Raw genomic sequence first — 13,862 nt, 5'->3', positions numbered from 1 at the left:
TTTAAAATTTTTTAGTCTTCAGCAGAAAAACTCATATCTGCCATCTTGAGTAAATTAAAGACTGAGAAGAGCATTCTGAGTTATGATAATGTACAAGCTCTCTGTAGAGTCTACACAGGGATATGTCGCCAGATAGGAGACTATCAGAAAGCCCATGCCTTTGCATACAATATTCTCAAAGAGGGTGAGTTTACAGCAACTTCTTTTATTATATTTATACAATATGCTCATTCAGCATGTTTCTTTATAGTCCTTTACCCATTTTAAATGTTTATATTAACTTTAGACTTTCAGAGACGAAGCATGTGTTCTATACTGAGTTGTTGATTCTATACAGTTTCTTTACTCACAGATTTTCCTAATGCCTCCAAGCTAATTTTGTTCATGGTCACAACATGGCCAAGTGTGCTCTTCCATGAGACCTCTTTGTGCAAAGCCATTCATACAGTGGCCAAGCTTAAAGCAGAAGATGACATTTTGGAATACCTGACTAAATATCTACACTGGGATAAGGTATGCAGTGTTCAGGGCTTATTATTTTGCTTGCATTCTCTGATGGCTGGAGCTAACAACACTACCGTGATTTATTCCTTCACCAATAATTATTACAAACCTATAAATGCTGTAATTTCGATCCTGACCCTGTTAACTTTCCTCTGGGCATCATATGTATAAAGAGTGGCCACATATCAGTGTGAATGTATTTTTTTATTATTATTATTTTTTTATATACCTTTAAATCAGTGCATGAAACTAATGTTTTTTTTTTTTGTATTTGCATTAAGTTTAAGCATTTTATCAGTTGTCCCTTAATATTTTCTAGAGTCCACCTGATGACATTCATAAATTGATCAGCAGCACACTGAAAGCACTTCAAGAAGACAAAGATTTGATATTCCAGAAGCATGACCGTCATGGTCATGACCTTTGCCCAACTGCATGGGAGTACATATATACCTTGGATCTCTTGTGTGCACATATGAAGTGGAAATGGACACATGATTATGTTATTGGGTATATTTATCTACTGTATATAGAATGTTAACTCACTTTGCATCAAGCATTCATAATATATATATATTTTTTAAATAACATAATATATTTGTCATGATTTTTTATTTTTTTAAAGCAAAGAGCTGTGGCCCATCATGAACACTTGGGTGACACAATCAAGGCTTCAGCAATCCCCAGTCCGTGATGTTTCTGTAGCAGCTGTTCTGCGATTGATTGGTACGTTGTTGAGTTGCAAGTGATTTAATACTGTATTTAGTTTTAAAGTAATTTTAAAGTTTTATATTCATTTTAATTTAAATCAATCAAACCAATAATTTAAATTAAAGACTTAGAAAGTAAAATGAAATGTATTAATTAGAAAAATGTATAAAACATTATTATAATTTAACTTCACAGCTTTTATTTTTTATAAAGTCTTTAATTTAAATTATTGGTTTGATTGATTCATTTTCTTTAGCTCAATGGTGCATTTCATAGCAGCACTATGAGTCAGAATGTCATGAAAAATAATGGTATAAAAATCCCACAAGTAATATAAAATAGCCTTTTAAGAGATTTGACATTTGTCTTTTTGTTTGTATTCTTCCAGGACGACTTGGTCAGTTAGGAATGAAGCAGATGCTATGTAAATCAGTCCAAAATGTTGCAAAAGCTGTAAACCTCTTTGGAAAACATGGTATTACAGAAGGTACTGAACCTCTACTAATGTAACATAACTGTAATAGCAAATTAAAAATATTTTAATACATTACTTTGCTTAGTTGTTTTTTTTTTTCTTTTCTATATGAACCCACCATGAATCACAATACAACCATTTGTTGTATGATTACAGGTGTGCCCAATGAGGTGCAGTTGTCTGCTGTCTATGCCATTTATGACCTGGCACCCTGCAACCCCAAAGATGCCCTGGAGGCTCTAGCATCATGGCGAAGTGAAACTACACAGCCAGTACCCTCTGCTGTGACCAGCTGCATCACTCAGATTGGCTCTCTTTGTCGTCAAATGAAATCCTGAACTTTTTATTTTTATTTTTTATCACTTCAGATGCTCTTTTTGTGATCATTGGTTACTAGAAATCAAGGAAATCATGCCGTTCTTGTACATTTATGTATGTTATGTAGATTAAAGAAAATAACTTTATACCATAAAGAAAATTTGTATTGAACTTAAAAATGTGTTTGTGTTTTTGCCTTTGTTGTTTTGCCAGCATCAACATTTAGAACTAGAAATGTGGAATTTGTTTCTATTTTCAGGCTAAAATTTTGAAAAATAAAAATAATTTTCTGCTTAGGATATACTTGATACATTATCTGCTTTTGTCTTGATTTGATTAGACAATTGAGACACTTTTCTTTATGTAACGTAGCCTTTTTAAATTTTAGTTCTGAGTATTTTCATGGCAGGTTTTGATTTGAAAACGATTAGAGAACCTTAACCTAAAATTCCAGTTAGGAAGTGCTGTTAATAACAGAGTGAAGGTAAATCATGATTGAGAAAGCAACTTGTGATGATCATGCTATGCTTCACAGACTTGACTTCTAAACTGTCCCGGCTGCAATTTATTGGGAGCAATAAGCTGTGACAAGAAATGTTAATTTGATCTAACAACAGAGTTGAAATGATTTATCTCTGTAAGAAATTTCTTTGTTTAATAACTGAATTTTCCAGCTGCAGACCCACTCAAATTGTGTTGCAGGCTGAACCACCATTTAGTGTTTGTTATAATTTTGGCATGCTAGGTTGCTTTAATTTTATTAATGTGGGTATGTTTTTATAACATTAAATTAAAAACTAAGGTGCCAAACTGTGACAAAATATGATGGGAAATTAACGTTTTCACACCATTTAAAGATAAAAAAATAAATAATAGATTTGGAAATAATTCACCAAATTGCAGAGGAAGAAAAAAAATCCTAGAAAGTCCGCTGTGAATTCTCGCATCACATTTTTATTGGATTGGATAAAATGGGTGTGGAAATTGGAGGGGGTGTGTTACTCTTCCAGAGAGTTTAAATTCTCAGAGACATGCGCACTTCAGTCGACATTCTCTGCACGCCATATTGGAATGCTCTGGATTCAACAATTCGCTGAAAATCAGCTCACGTAGAGGGTTCTTGGTTTATTTATTCTTCCCGGGATTTTTAAACTTATACTCAGCTTCTCGTAAATTCATGCGAGTCTTGTAACTATTGAGGACGCCTGTCTAGCCTTAGACGAGAGAGTGCTTGCGAGCTTTGTAACGGTAAAGTTGGATGGATCCTCGGGTGGCTTGGATTCAGCCCGAGCAGAAAGGACCTGCCAACGCTTTATGGATGCGCGTATGGGAAACCTCGCAAAGGCGAAACCACTGTCACTCGCTGCGGGTGAGTACACCTGCATTGGCGGCCAGTTTTATGAAGCAGTTTTCGCTGGTTCCCAACAACACAGCTGGAAAGCCTTTTAACAGCTACTCCAATCAGTCTTATAATGATAGTGGTGCCATGAAGTCTCCAAACGCATGTTCTGATCCTGCGCCTCCGTATGTCACCCCTATCGGAGTCAACGGTTGTGATTCTTCATCACATTTATCTTCAGGAGATTCCGAGAGTGACAGTCTGACATCAGATTCCTCATCCGCCACTGGTGACAGTGTTAGCGCAAATCCAGCCAAACTTCACTTTAACTTTACTGAACATATGCACAATGTCAGTAACAGTTTACAACAACATTATCAGCAGCTGCAGACACAAATAATGATGGATAACCAACTTAAACATCCAGTAAGAAAGCGAAGTGACAATAAAGCGAGCACATATGGAATGAACTACTTTTTGCACCACTCTAATGGCAGTCATTTATGTGGGACCCCTTGGGCAACTAGAAGATACAGTCCAGGTGTCAACGGGTAAGAGCATTTTCCCTGTATTGGTAGATACTTTTCTCTTTTATTTATTTATTTATAAACTTAAGTTGGTTAACTGAGCAGGTCTAGATATGTGACAAACTGTTGAGCCAGACAAACATAAGCAAGCTTAAAGTCTTACAGTTCAGAAATAAATGCTATTAGAAGCATAATTATTGCCAGTTATTACCAGGAAAACTATCAACTGAGGAAAGTTGTTTCTGGTAATCAAGTCAGCTATATTTCTATAGCGTTTGATGCAATACAGATTGTGTCAAGACAATTAATGAAGCCTAACATAATTTGAATGAAAGAAATCTGATAGTGTGTTATGTCCAAAGCTTTTAATCTTTGCCCCAAAGGTGTAATAGATTGACTAATGCAGGTGTATTTAGTCTGTATAACTGTACTTCAGTTACTAAGGGTTTCAGAGCATTTGAAGACCAATCAGCTTGGCTTGTAGAGCAGAAGTACAATTATCTGTGCTGCTTTGGATAATTTTTTTTATTTTTTTTTAAACCACAGTTAAGGTTTAAAGATTAAAATTAATTCCCTTTCTTTCAAAACCTACAAAAAGTGATAAACATTCATTTGTTTTGAAAATTAATGGTTTGTCATTTAAAGAGAAAGTTCATTTAAAAATGAAAATTGTCATTTATTCCAAGTGTCACGTGAGTACAGTCAGTGTTGGGTTGCATCAAGAAGGGAATCCGGCATAAAACCTGTGCCAAATGGCTGTGTGGATAATTCCATTGTGGCAACACCTAACATGAGCAGCCGAAGGAGTGAAATGGGGAGACATTCATGCTAATTCCAAACCCATTTCTCTTTTTTTTTTTTTTTTTGGTACACAAAAAAGGCCACACTTTCGAATTCTTGACATCCACCCTAAGTCTGTTGGATTCATAAACGAATTACTCTTTTTGAGTAATGACACATTCAGTAATGGCACATTTCTAAGTGGAAAAGAATACTGATTGTGTAAAAAGCTTTTTTACATTAACACTTCCTCATTATCTCCTGTGTATTTAAAGAATGTTCTGCTCAAGCCGCCAAAGTGACTTTATCATAGAAGGAAAGGTTTCATATTTTGATTAAAGATTTCATCTGACTAGACCAGTACATTGCACATACAGAAAGTCAGTGTGAAGTGACGTTAACATTTACATACACTTTATTAGTATTGAACTCTTAACCAACTCATTTATTCAGCCTGATGAGTAAGCAGCTTTCCCCACACCTTTCCATTACTCCAGTTATCTGGTCTTCAGAAAGTTTAAGTGGGTGTGAAGACCAGAATGTATGTGTATTTAAAACTGTTGGTTACCCGATTGCACACACTTGCAACCTAATGCTCTGTAAAAACTTGTATTTTTACAACACTACTTGCACATTTTGATTTAATTCTTAGCATTTTAAAATGAACTTCGGAATGTGTGTTCAGAAGTCACTATGTAACAGAAGACAAAAATGTCTATCCTCCCCAGCCTCCATGAGGAGATAGTGGATTTTTATCATTTCATGTCACCACGCCCAGAAGAGGAAGACATGAGGAGAGATGTTATCAGTCGTATTGAGGCTGTAATCAAAGATCTGTGGCCTATGGCAAAGGTGAGTCCAGCACACAGATATTTGCTGTTGCTGTTTAACAATGGAGGACCAAAAAAGCCATATTTATTGTGATCTAGCAAGAAGATATTTGTATTTTTATTGACAAAATAATTATCAAGTTGTTGTTGGTGGTGTGTCTGGTGAATGGGCGGGGAGGACTTACAAGCTCATCTTAAGGAGAGGACACATTTAATCTTTGCCTTTCAAAAAGTTATTTTTTCTTTTGCGTTTCTGTCACTACATGGTAAATTGCAGTTTGACATGTTTGTGGCATTGATGTCAACAAGGTCAGCAAAAGATTGCAATGTGAAGTGCATGTAATAGTCAATAACCAGGTCTTTTTAAAGTGCTATTTTCTGTTTTCAGGTTGAAATATTTGGCAGCTTCAGTACAGGACTTTATCTTCCTACCAGGTATTGTATGTGATTGTCCATATTTTTGCAGTGATAAATATATATATTTTTTTATTATTATTGTGTGGTTTTGTTTTTAATTGCATTATGTAGTGATATTGACCTGGTGGTGTATGGAAAATGGGAACAACCACCTCTGCAGCAACTAGACCAGGCACTCAGGCAGAATGAAGTGGCTGAGCCGTTCTCCATTAAACTACTTGACAAGGCTACGGTTAGTCATTATTTGTCCTTCATTGAGCACCTATTGGTTGTAATCCCTGCCTCTTTATAGAAGTGCCTTTAGAAGTGTGTTGTGTTTCCCCCCCCCCCCCGATAAAAAGTAAAAAGGTTAAATCCAGACTGAAATGATCAGGGGATCTATGAAATGATTGATTTGTATGCAGCCAGGAACACAGGGTTACCAGGTCTCTGTAATAAAACCAGTCCAATAGGTTCTAAAAACTAACCCAGTCACATTCCTGGGGGAAATTGGCAATTTGTTTGTTTTTCAAAATCGCATGCCGGGAGGGTCAAAACCTTCCAGGGGGTTCCACCTTGGTTGACATTGTGTCTTGGGGGGGTGTGTTTCATTTCAACCCGCAGACTACAGTGAGAACAGTATGAAAGTAGGCCAATTCCGTTGGAAAACTGCAGACTTGGCAACACTGCAGAAAAGGTTTGGTGTACAGCTTAGTTTTATTTAAACTTCTTGGACTAGGGATAAATATCGAGCTCTGAAAGTTGACCTATTTCAGTTTGTCATGTTCTAAAATTCCTCGTATGAACCCTTCTAAAATCTGTTATGAAGAGGAGAAAAATGAAAGTGCAAGTGATATGGGAGATCGTGAATGACAGGAATTCAATTGTTGATTTTGTACAGGGTTCAATATAAGATTACAAGATTGCATTTAGACAGAATTTCTACGTTTGCAGGGCTGCTATTGAGGTGAAAGTCCAAAAGAAATACTTCATAAATTGCACTGTTCTTTAGTGGTTCACTGGTGTTTGGAGAAAAAAACAAAACAACCGTAATAATTCCGAAACTTCCTTCCTTCAACCCGACCCGAGAACTAAGAGGAATCAGTTTAGTTATCAGAGCCTTTTTTTTCCCTTTACAGGTACCAATAATTAAACTGACTGACAGAGAGACAGATGTGAGGGTAGACATCAGTTTTAATGTTGAAACTGGTGTCAAAGCAGCTCGGTTTATTAAGGATCATCTTAAGGTGAGAGATTCACTGGTAATTCATACTGTAATTCATTTGAATGATCCCAGGTTAAGTGCTTGATGTGGTGTGTTAGAACTGAAAACATGTAGCCACTGGATTTTGTAGACGTTAAAACTGATTTGCACTGATATTGAATGATTAAAGGGATATTCACCCAAAAATGAAAATTCTGTCATTAATTACTCGCCCTCATGTTGTTCTAAAGCCGTAAGACTTTTGTTCATCTTCGGAACACAAATTAAGATATTTTTGAGGAAATCCGAGAGCTCTCTGACTCTGCATACACAGCAATGCAACTGAAATGTTCCCAGACCCAGAAATGTAGTAAGGACAGTCCATGTGACATCAGCTGTTCAACCGCTTTTACGAAGCTACGAGAATACTTTTTGTGTGCAAAAAAAAAAAAAGACTTTATTCAACAATTCTTCTCCAAATCACGTATTCCACCATTATTGAGAATACCATGACGACAAGGTAAACAAGGAGCAGCACATGCGTGTTCTACGTCAACAGCACCACACACATGCGTTGTTTATGTGCAGAGGTACTCTCGATAATGGTGGAAGATGTGATTTGGAGGAGAATAATAGTCGTTATTTTCATTTTCTTTGAGCACAAAGTATTCTCATAGCTTCTGAAAGATTTGGTTGAACGACTGATATCACATGGACCGTTTTACTGATGTCCTCACTACGTTTCTGGGTCTGGGAACATTTCAGTTGCATTGCTGTGTATGCAGGGTCAGAAAGCTCTCGGATTTCCTCAAAAATTTTAAATTGTGTTCCGAAGATGAACAAAGGCCTTACAGGTTTGTAACGACATGAGGGCGAGTAATTAATGACAGAATTTTCATTTTTGGGTGAACTGTCCCTTTAATGTATTCATAACCTGACATTTTATGAATATTTCTGATATATGTGTACTGCAATTCTTTTTTCTTTTTTAATTAATTTTGTTTTATGTAGAAATATTCCGTGTTGCCATACTTGATCTTTGTGCTGAAGCAGTTTCTGCTCCAGAGAGATTTGAACGAGGTGTTTACGGGCGGTATCAGTTCCTACAGCCTCATTTTAATGGTCATCAGCTTCCTGCAGGTGAGGCATCAAGAAAAGGTATTTTCATATGCTTTTGTGCATAGCGATTTCCAGCCAGTGTTTCCATACTGCTAATTGATGCCATTTTGTTTTCATTTTGTCTTTTGACCGTAATCTATATAACAGTACTTAGCATCTCTTGGCAGTCTTGATGGGTGACTTCATGGGTGATCAAATGTACACAATTTATTAGTTTGATAATGTAATTGTTAAAATAAACTATGTCTTTTTGGTGTTTATTTCAGCTCCATCCCAGAATAGACTGCAGAGCTTCAAATATTAATTTGGGCATCCTGCTTATCGAATTCTTTGAATTGTATGGGCGGCATTTTAATTATCTGAAAACAGGCATCCGTGTGAAAGATGGAGGAGCTTATCTTGCTAAAGAGGAGATCATGAAGGTCATGGAGAATAGATATAGACCCTCAATGCTCTGTATTGAGGACCCAAACTTGCCAGGTATGGGATCAACCAGTTGTATTCCCTTGCGTTGGTTTAAAGTTAAATTGAGGGTTTTAGTTGTTGAATTTCTTGAATTTGTACTAATGGCAAGTTTTTATTACTGACACATAATCAAAAATGCAGATCTGTGCTTGAAATGGCACTGTGTGAAGTTGCAGAATGGCCCAAAAAAAACTCTTTTGAACTTTGAAAAGCTGTATTAATGGCTACATTGTTGATTATCCTTACAAAAGTGAAATTAAAGTCATTTGAGTTTTAAAACTTCTCTGTTAGGAAATGATGTTGGCCGGAGCTCTTACGGTGCCATGCAGGTGAAGGAGGTATTTAACTATGCATACCTCGTCTTGAGTCATGCTGTATCTCCACTATCCCGCTCCTACCCCAACAGAAATATGGAAAGGTTAGTCCCATACAAGTCCACAACCATTGATCATAAAAGAAAGTGGCAGCCACAAAAATCTGTGCTGCTTGAATGTTTATCGGCAATGACGTGCCGGTGAAATCTTAAAGGGTTAGTTAAACCAAAAAAAGTATTGTTGTTATTTACTCACTCACGTTGTTCTAAACCCATCAGACTTTTATCTTCAAAATAGAAATGAAGATATTTTTAATGAAACCAGAGGTACGTCCCTCCATTGTCCATTTCACTTATGAATTCAAAAAGTTCATTTATTCACATAAACATTGAATTAATGCACGCAGAGCCCATTAAATACATACAAGACGGAAACTTTTGTTTACCATATTTGGTGTGCTTTGTGTGTATAAATTTGGCTTTGGAACTACACAAAAGTTAGTATTTGATGACCAGCACTGTGCAGCACAATGGCTGTTTGCCAGAGGACACGAGAATTGGCAGGTCTACCACTGGTGCCCTGTTCTCTTCATGGATAAGAGCAGGTTAAAACTTGTGGCTGTGGAGAATGTTATGCTGCCGGCAACAACATCCAATGTGTGATGATGATGATGATGATGATGATGATGATGATTATTTTATTTTATTTTTTGTGTTCTCTTAATTTTTTTTTTGAGCTGTGTGTGTATATGTATGTGTGTTTGTGGAACTACCACTCTACTACATAATAGGAACAATTCTTTTCTGCGTTAATGAGAATAAAACTATTAATATTGAAGTGATCAATTATGAATAAAGAATTGTTTTTTTTTCCCTTTACAAATTAGTTTTGGTTCTTTAATGGTGACTCTTTTCAGTGCATTGAAGTCTGTCAGATTCAATTTCTTGGTGTAGTCTATTTTATTTTTTTATATAGTTATTAATGTAATTCTCTAATCTTAAGCACGTTGGGACGCATCATTAAAGTGACCCAGGAAGTGATTGACTGCAGAGAGTGGATCATTCAGCAGTGGGGAAAGAGACACAATGCCAGGATGATTGACAGTAAAAGTGAGTTATTCTTATGGTTTTAATTTTAATAAAAAAAAATGTAATGGCTCAATTTTTATGCTTTGTGAATGAGGCTACGGGCTGTGGATTTTAACTGTTTCTGGTCATTTTAAGTCCAGAATGCTGAAGGAGACCCAGAGGAGCAGACCTCAAGTGAGGACCAGCAGAGAGATTGCTCATCACCACACAGTGCAGGCTCACCTGTATCTCTGTCCAGCCTTCAGCAGCACTCTTTGTCTTCCTCATCTTCATCTTCATCTTCCTCTGTGTCTTCGCTGTCTGGGAGTGACATAGTAAGCTCCTGGTGTAGTTTCTTGGAAGAGAAGTCATTAAAGGCACATGTCAGCACACTACTGCATTTTTGTTTTTCACTCTCTCTAAGGATTCAGACACACCATGCAAAGCTTCAGTTTTTCACGAGTTCTTTCCAGTGTCCCGCATGACTGATAACAGTAAGAAACCACAGAGAAAAGTGAATGCATCTGGAACTTTCCTCCACTCCAGAAGTCAGGTAATCCCTCCAATTGTTAGTTAATTTGCACATTCATTAAAGAATGAGAGGGAGTTGATGCATTTCTCAGCTACTCAACTCTGTGTTAATTGCCATGTTGACCTTCTGGCGGCATCCGCCCTGTTTGAAATGTTTTTTCTGGTGAGTCATCTACACTAAGTGGTGGCAGAACTGGTTGTTTGTTCTCCATTGATGGCCATTCAAAGGTGTCAGTGTATTCTTAGAAAATAATTTTTTACTTCCAGTTGTGGTTGTAATTACTCAAGTACTATTTTATATTTTCTCCTGTTTCAGTCACGTCCTTTACCCAGCAAACAGTGTATGGATGGTTTGACTCATGTGAATGGATTAGTCCACGTGTCTCCTGTTTACTCCAGCTCAACACCCAGCCCCATTCACTACACTAATGTAAGAGACTGGTGTGATCATCTGGTATTAAACTTGTTTATCATATCAGTGATTGGTTATTTGCTTGTTTTAAGGCTTTAACCCCCTTTTGAAATGCTTGTGCCATTGTTCTGTCAAGGGGAAGACTAACCCATTTAATATTTATCTAAGCATCAGTCTTTATATCTGTTTATTTGTTTGTTTGTTTCAGAATGGCCAGAGATTCAAGGGGCCTTCACAAACCAATTGTTTAGAGCGTAACACTGTGCCTGTCCCCAGAGGACATCAACCTCAGTATGGCCGTAACAGCTTGCGGTGGTGGCGAAGGGACACTGCTCCCATGAGTCTCAGCAGATAGTGCCAACCATTTCTCCTGCCCAAGACAAAGAATGTGGGCGACAGTCCTTTGGTTCCATAGATCAAAGGTAACTCTTCTGCTCAAGATGGACAATGTCTGAAATTGCACTTTGATTTTTGTTTTGCTCAGTGCTTTATCTGTGACTACACTTTGGATGTGCCTGTTTTCATTTGTGCCTTTTTATTTAAAAAAAAAAAAAATTTTTTACCACCCCTGTTTTATGTTGTCTCTTTAATTTTTGTTTGTCTGACAATGTCTGATAACTTTTGTTCACCAATTCTTTATTTACTAGTATGTTTAGTTAGTTGTTCATCTCTAATTGTTTTCAGAATATTTTTGATAACAGAAGTCTTGTCACAGCATCGCTAGGCTGTGATTGCGTTTGTACTGAATCTTTATGTAAAATACCATCTGTGCAATATGACTTATTTTAGTTTTTTTTTTTTTTTTCTTAAATTGAGAGTTGACATTATGCAATACAATATGGATTACTTTGTATGTGCGTAGTATTTTATCATGTTCAAATCCATATCACAACCAGTTTTACTGTTGGGATTGTGGTTTTTGTGCATGTTAATCTTGTGTGTACTACATACTACTAACCATCTACGGGTAGTTCAGACAAGCATTTAATTTTGTGCTGACAAATGGGTTAGTGCTTAATTGTTTGCTCTATCAAAATTATTTCCCCTTTCTCAGAAGTGTATTTTCCATCCATGTTACGTCTATTTTATTTAACATTTTAAAAGTATCCGGTGGATGACTTTAATAGGCACTGTTAACCAGTTAGTATTATTTGTTGTCTGTTTGCACAAGTGATCTCCTGATTAAGGATATACTATTTTTACTAGTTGCAGGAATGCTCTCCTTAATCCCTTACATATTATTTTGCTTTTGATGCATTTTCTCCACCCACCCTCAGATGCATGTAATGGTCTAAATGTTGTTGTCTTGGACTTCCTATTTTGCCACCATATTGTGACCTTGCATCTACCTTTTTAAATTTAATTTAATATACATTTTTATAGAGTTCACCATGCTTGAACAAAATATTTTACACTACATATTTATGTTCCAAAACACCATTTGGCACTTCATACCTTCTTGCACGAAAACCTGATTGTAGTTTCTAGGGCCTCTCTGATTCATACAGACTCCATTTTGACTATTTTCAGTATGATGACACAGCCTGTTTTCATCTGACTTTTAACTCTGCCAGATGCGCAGGGAACGCTGCTGGTTTGATCACCAGAGAGGTTTGTTTCATGTGTCTTGAACGCGGATGTTTTTTGCCAATGCAGTGATTTAGTTCCAGAAATCAATCACTGAGTGCTCCGCAAATAGTCTTTTCACCTGCATGTAGGTACCATTTGAATGTAATGTATGATGTCTTAAGTTTAAGACTTTTCTGATATACATTTTTATGTTTTGTACTCAAATTATTTTTTAAAATAAACATCTTAAACTGCTGCTATTACTTTTGTCTTTACTATTTCTTTTAACTTATGTGCTGTGTTTTGTCGTCTTTCTCATGGCAAGCATGAGCAGCATATATTTTTACACTATTGTAGCAGAGCGCTGTATAATTAGTTATGCTCAAACTTAACCTTGGTAAATATGATCAAAGAAGGCTCTGCAAAATAAATCTGCTTTGTTTATCCATCTGATCTCTCGTTTACAATTTCAAAGAAAAAACTAAACTTTTTCTTGAAGCCAAAAAATTTTTTTTTTTTTTCTTTTTTCCCTCTAATACACAGTACACTGGAAAAGATGATGCACTGTTAACTTAGTAAAATTGCGTTCATCTTACTTATTTGTTTCTGCTCTGTTGACATTACTCAGTTTGATCGAGTTTTTATTACTTTGTTACTTGAAGCATTGCAATTATGTACAATAAACTTAATTTCTTTGTGTTCAATGAAAAGGTTGAACATGTGGCTCCTTTGTGCATGTGTTATAGACAGAGGACAGACATTAGTTTTTCAGCCTGGTTCTCAAAAGAGAACCTGGAGATTTGGTTTGGTCCTCACACTGCACATATTGTGACCCCATTAAATAAATAAGTGCTGTCAAACGATTAATCACATTTAAAATAAGTTTTTGTTTACATAGTGTGTATACTGTGTGTATTCATTTTGTATATAGAAATACAAACACATGCATGTGTGTGTGTATATATTTAAGAAAAAATGTTTATATAATATAAATGATAAGAATATAAATGTGTATATACATGTAAATATTTTCAAAATATATGCTGTATGTGTACATAATAAAAATACACAGTACACATACATTATGTAAACAAAAACTTTTACTCTGGATCAGTGTTAATTTTGGCAGGCATTTTTGATTTAGTCTTAGTCTTTATCTTGAGACGAAAATGCTTAATAGTCTTAGTCACATTTTAGTCATTTGAGTCTTTCATAGTTTTAGTCTAGTTTTAGTCGACGAAAAGTCATTGTATTTTTGTCAACTTTTAGTCATTACTTTTAGTCAAAGTCCCGTTAATAAC

General features: G+C 36.1%; 2 protein-coding genes across 4 annotated transcripts in view; both read left to right on the top strand.

Annotated features, from left to right (window-relative positions):
- ice1 (KIAA0947-like (H. sapiens)) overlaps positions 1 to 2,179 on the top strand; it is a 29,436-nt gene extending 27,257 nt beyond the window's left edge. For both annotated transcript variants that reach the window (XM_058746275.1, XM_058746274.1), the window contains 6 exons: positions 16 to 184; positions 353 to 513; positions 824 to 1,014; positions 1,130 to 1,230; positions 1,604 to 1,702; positions 1,847 to 2,179. In XM_058746275.1, the coding sequence (XP_058602258.1) occupies positions 16 to 184; positions 353 to 513; positions 824 to 1,014; positions 1,130 to 1,230; positions 1,604 to 1,702; positions 1,847 to 2,028 (903 nt within the window). In that variant the 3' untranslated portion in view covers positions 2,029 to 2,179. The remainder of the gene's footprint in view (positions 1 to 15; positions 185 to 352; positions 514 to 823; positions 1,015 to 1,129; positions 1,231 to 1,603; positions 1,703 to 1,846) is intronic.
- Positions 2,180 to 3,046: 867 nt separating this feature from the next.
- Positions 3,047 to 12,815, top strand: LOC131521982 (terminal nucleotidyltransferase 4A-like). 2 transcript variants are annotated; one of them, XM_058747167.1, is made up of 13 exons: positions 3,047 to 3,898; positions 5,383 to 5,506; positions 5,873 to 5,919; positions 6,013 to 6,133; positions 7,020 to 7,127; positions 8,096 to 8,224; positions 8,470 to 8,683; positions 8,960 to 9,086; positions 9,985 to 10,091; positions 10,206 to 10,384; positions 10,474 to 10,602; positions 10,897 to 11,010; positions 11,201 to 12,815. In XM_058747167.1, exons 1-13 carry the CDS (start codon positions 3,267 to 3,269, stop codon positions 11,345 to 11,347), a joined length of 2,178 nt encoding a protein of 725 aa, XP_058603150.1. In that variant the 5' UTR covers positions 3,047 to 3,266; the 3' UTR covers positions 11,348 to 12,815. The 2 variants fall into 2 exon arrangements, with proteins under 2 accessions (XP_058603150.1, XP_058603149.1); XM_058747166.1 differs by having other exon boundaries at positions 8,096 to 8,242.
- The last annotated feature ends 1,047 nt before the right edge of the window (positions 12,816 to 13,862 follow it).

This window comes from Onychostoma macrolepis, chromosome 16 (genome assembly GCF_012432095.1).
Source record: "Onychostoma macrolepis isolate SWU-2019 chromosome 16, ASM1243209v1, whole genome shotgun sequence".
NCBI classification, from domain to species: Eukaryota; Metazoa; Chordata; class Actinopteri; order Cypriniformes; family Cyprinidae; genus Onychostoma; species Onychostoma macrolepis.
Note: the sequence above shows the minus strand (reverse complement) of the source record. Positions and strands in the feature narration are given on the sequence as shown.

Coding starts and splice junctions, on each gene's coding strand:
- LOC131521982 (XM_058747166.1), top strand. CDS start 3,267: ATGGATCCTCGGGTGGCTTGGATTCAGCCCGAGCAGAAAGGACCTGCC. Junction 5,507..5,872: donor ATCTGTGGCCTATGGCAAAG/GTGAGTCCAGCA, acceptor TTCTGTTTTCAG/GTTGAAATATTTGGCAGCTT. Junction 8,243..8,469: donor AGGTGAGGCATCAAGAAAAG/GTATTTTCATAT, acceptor TGTTTATTTCAG/CTCCATCCCAGAATAGACTG.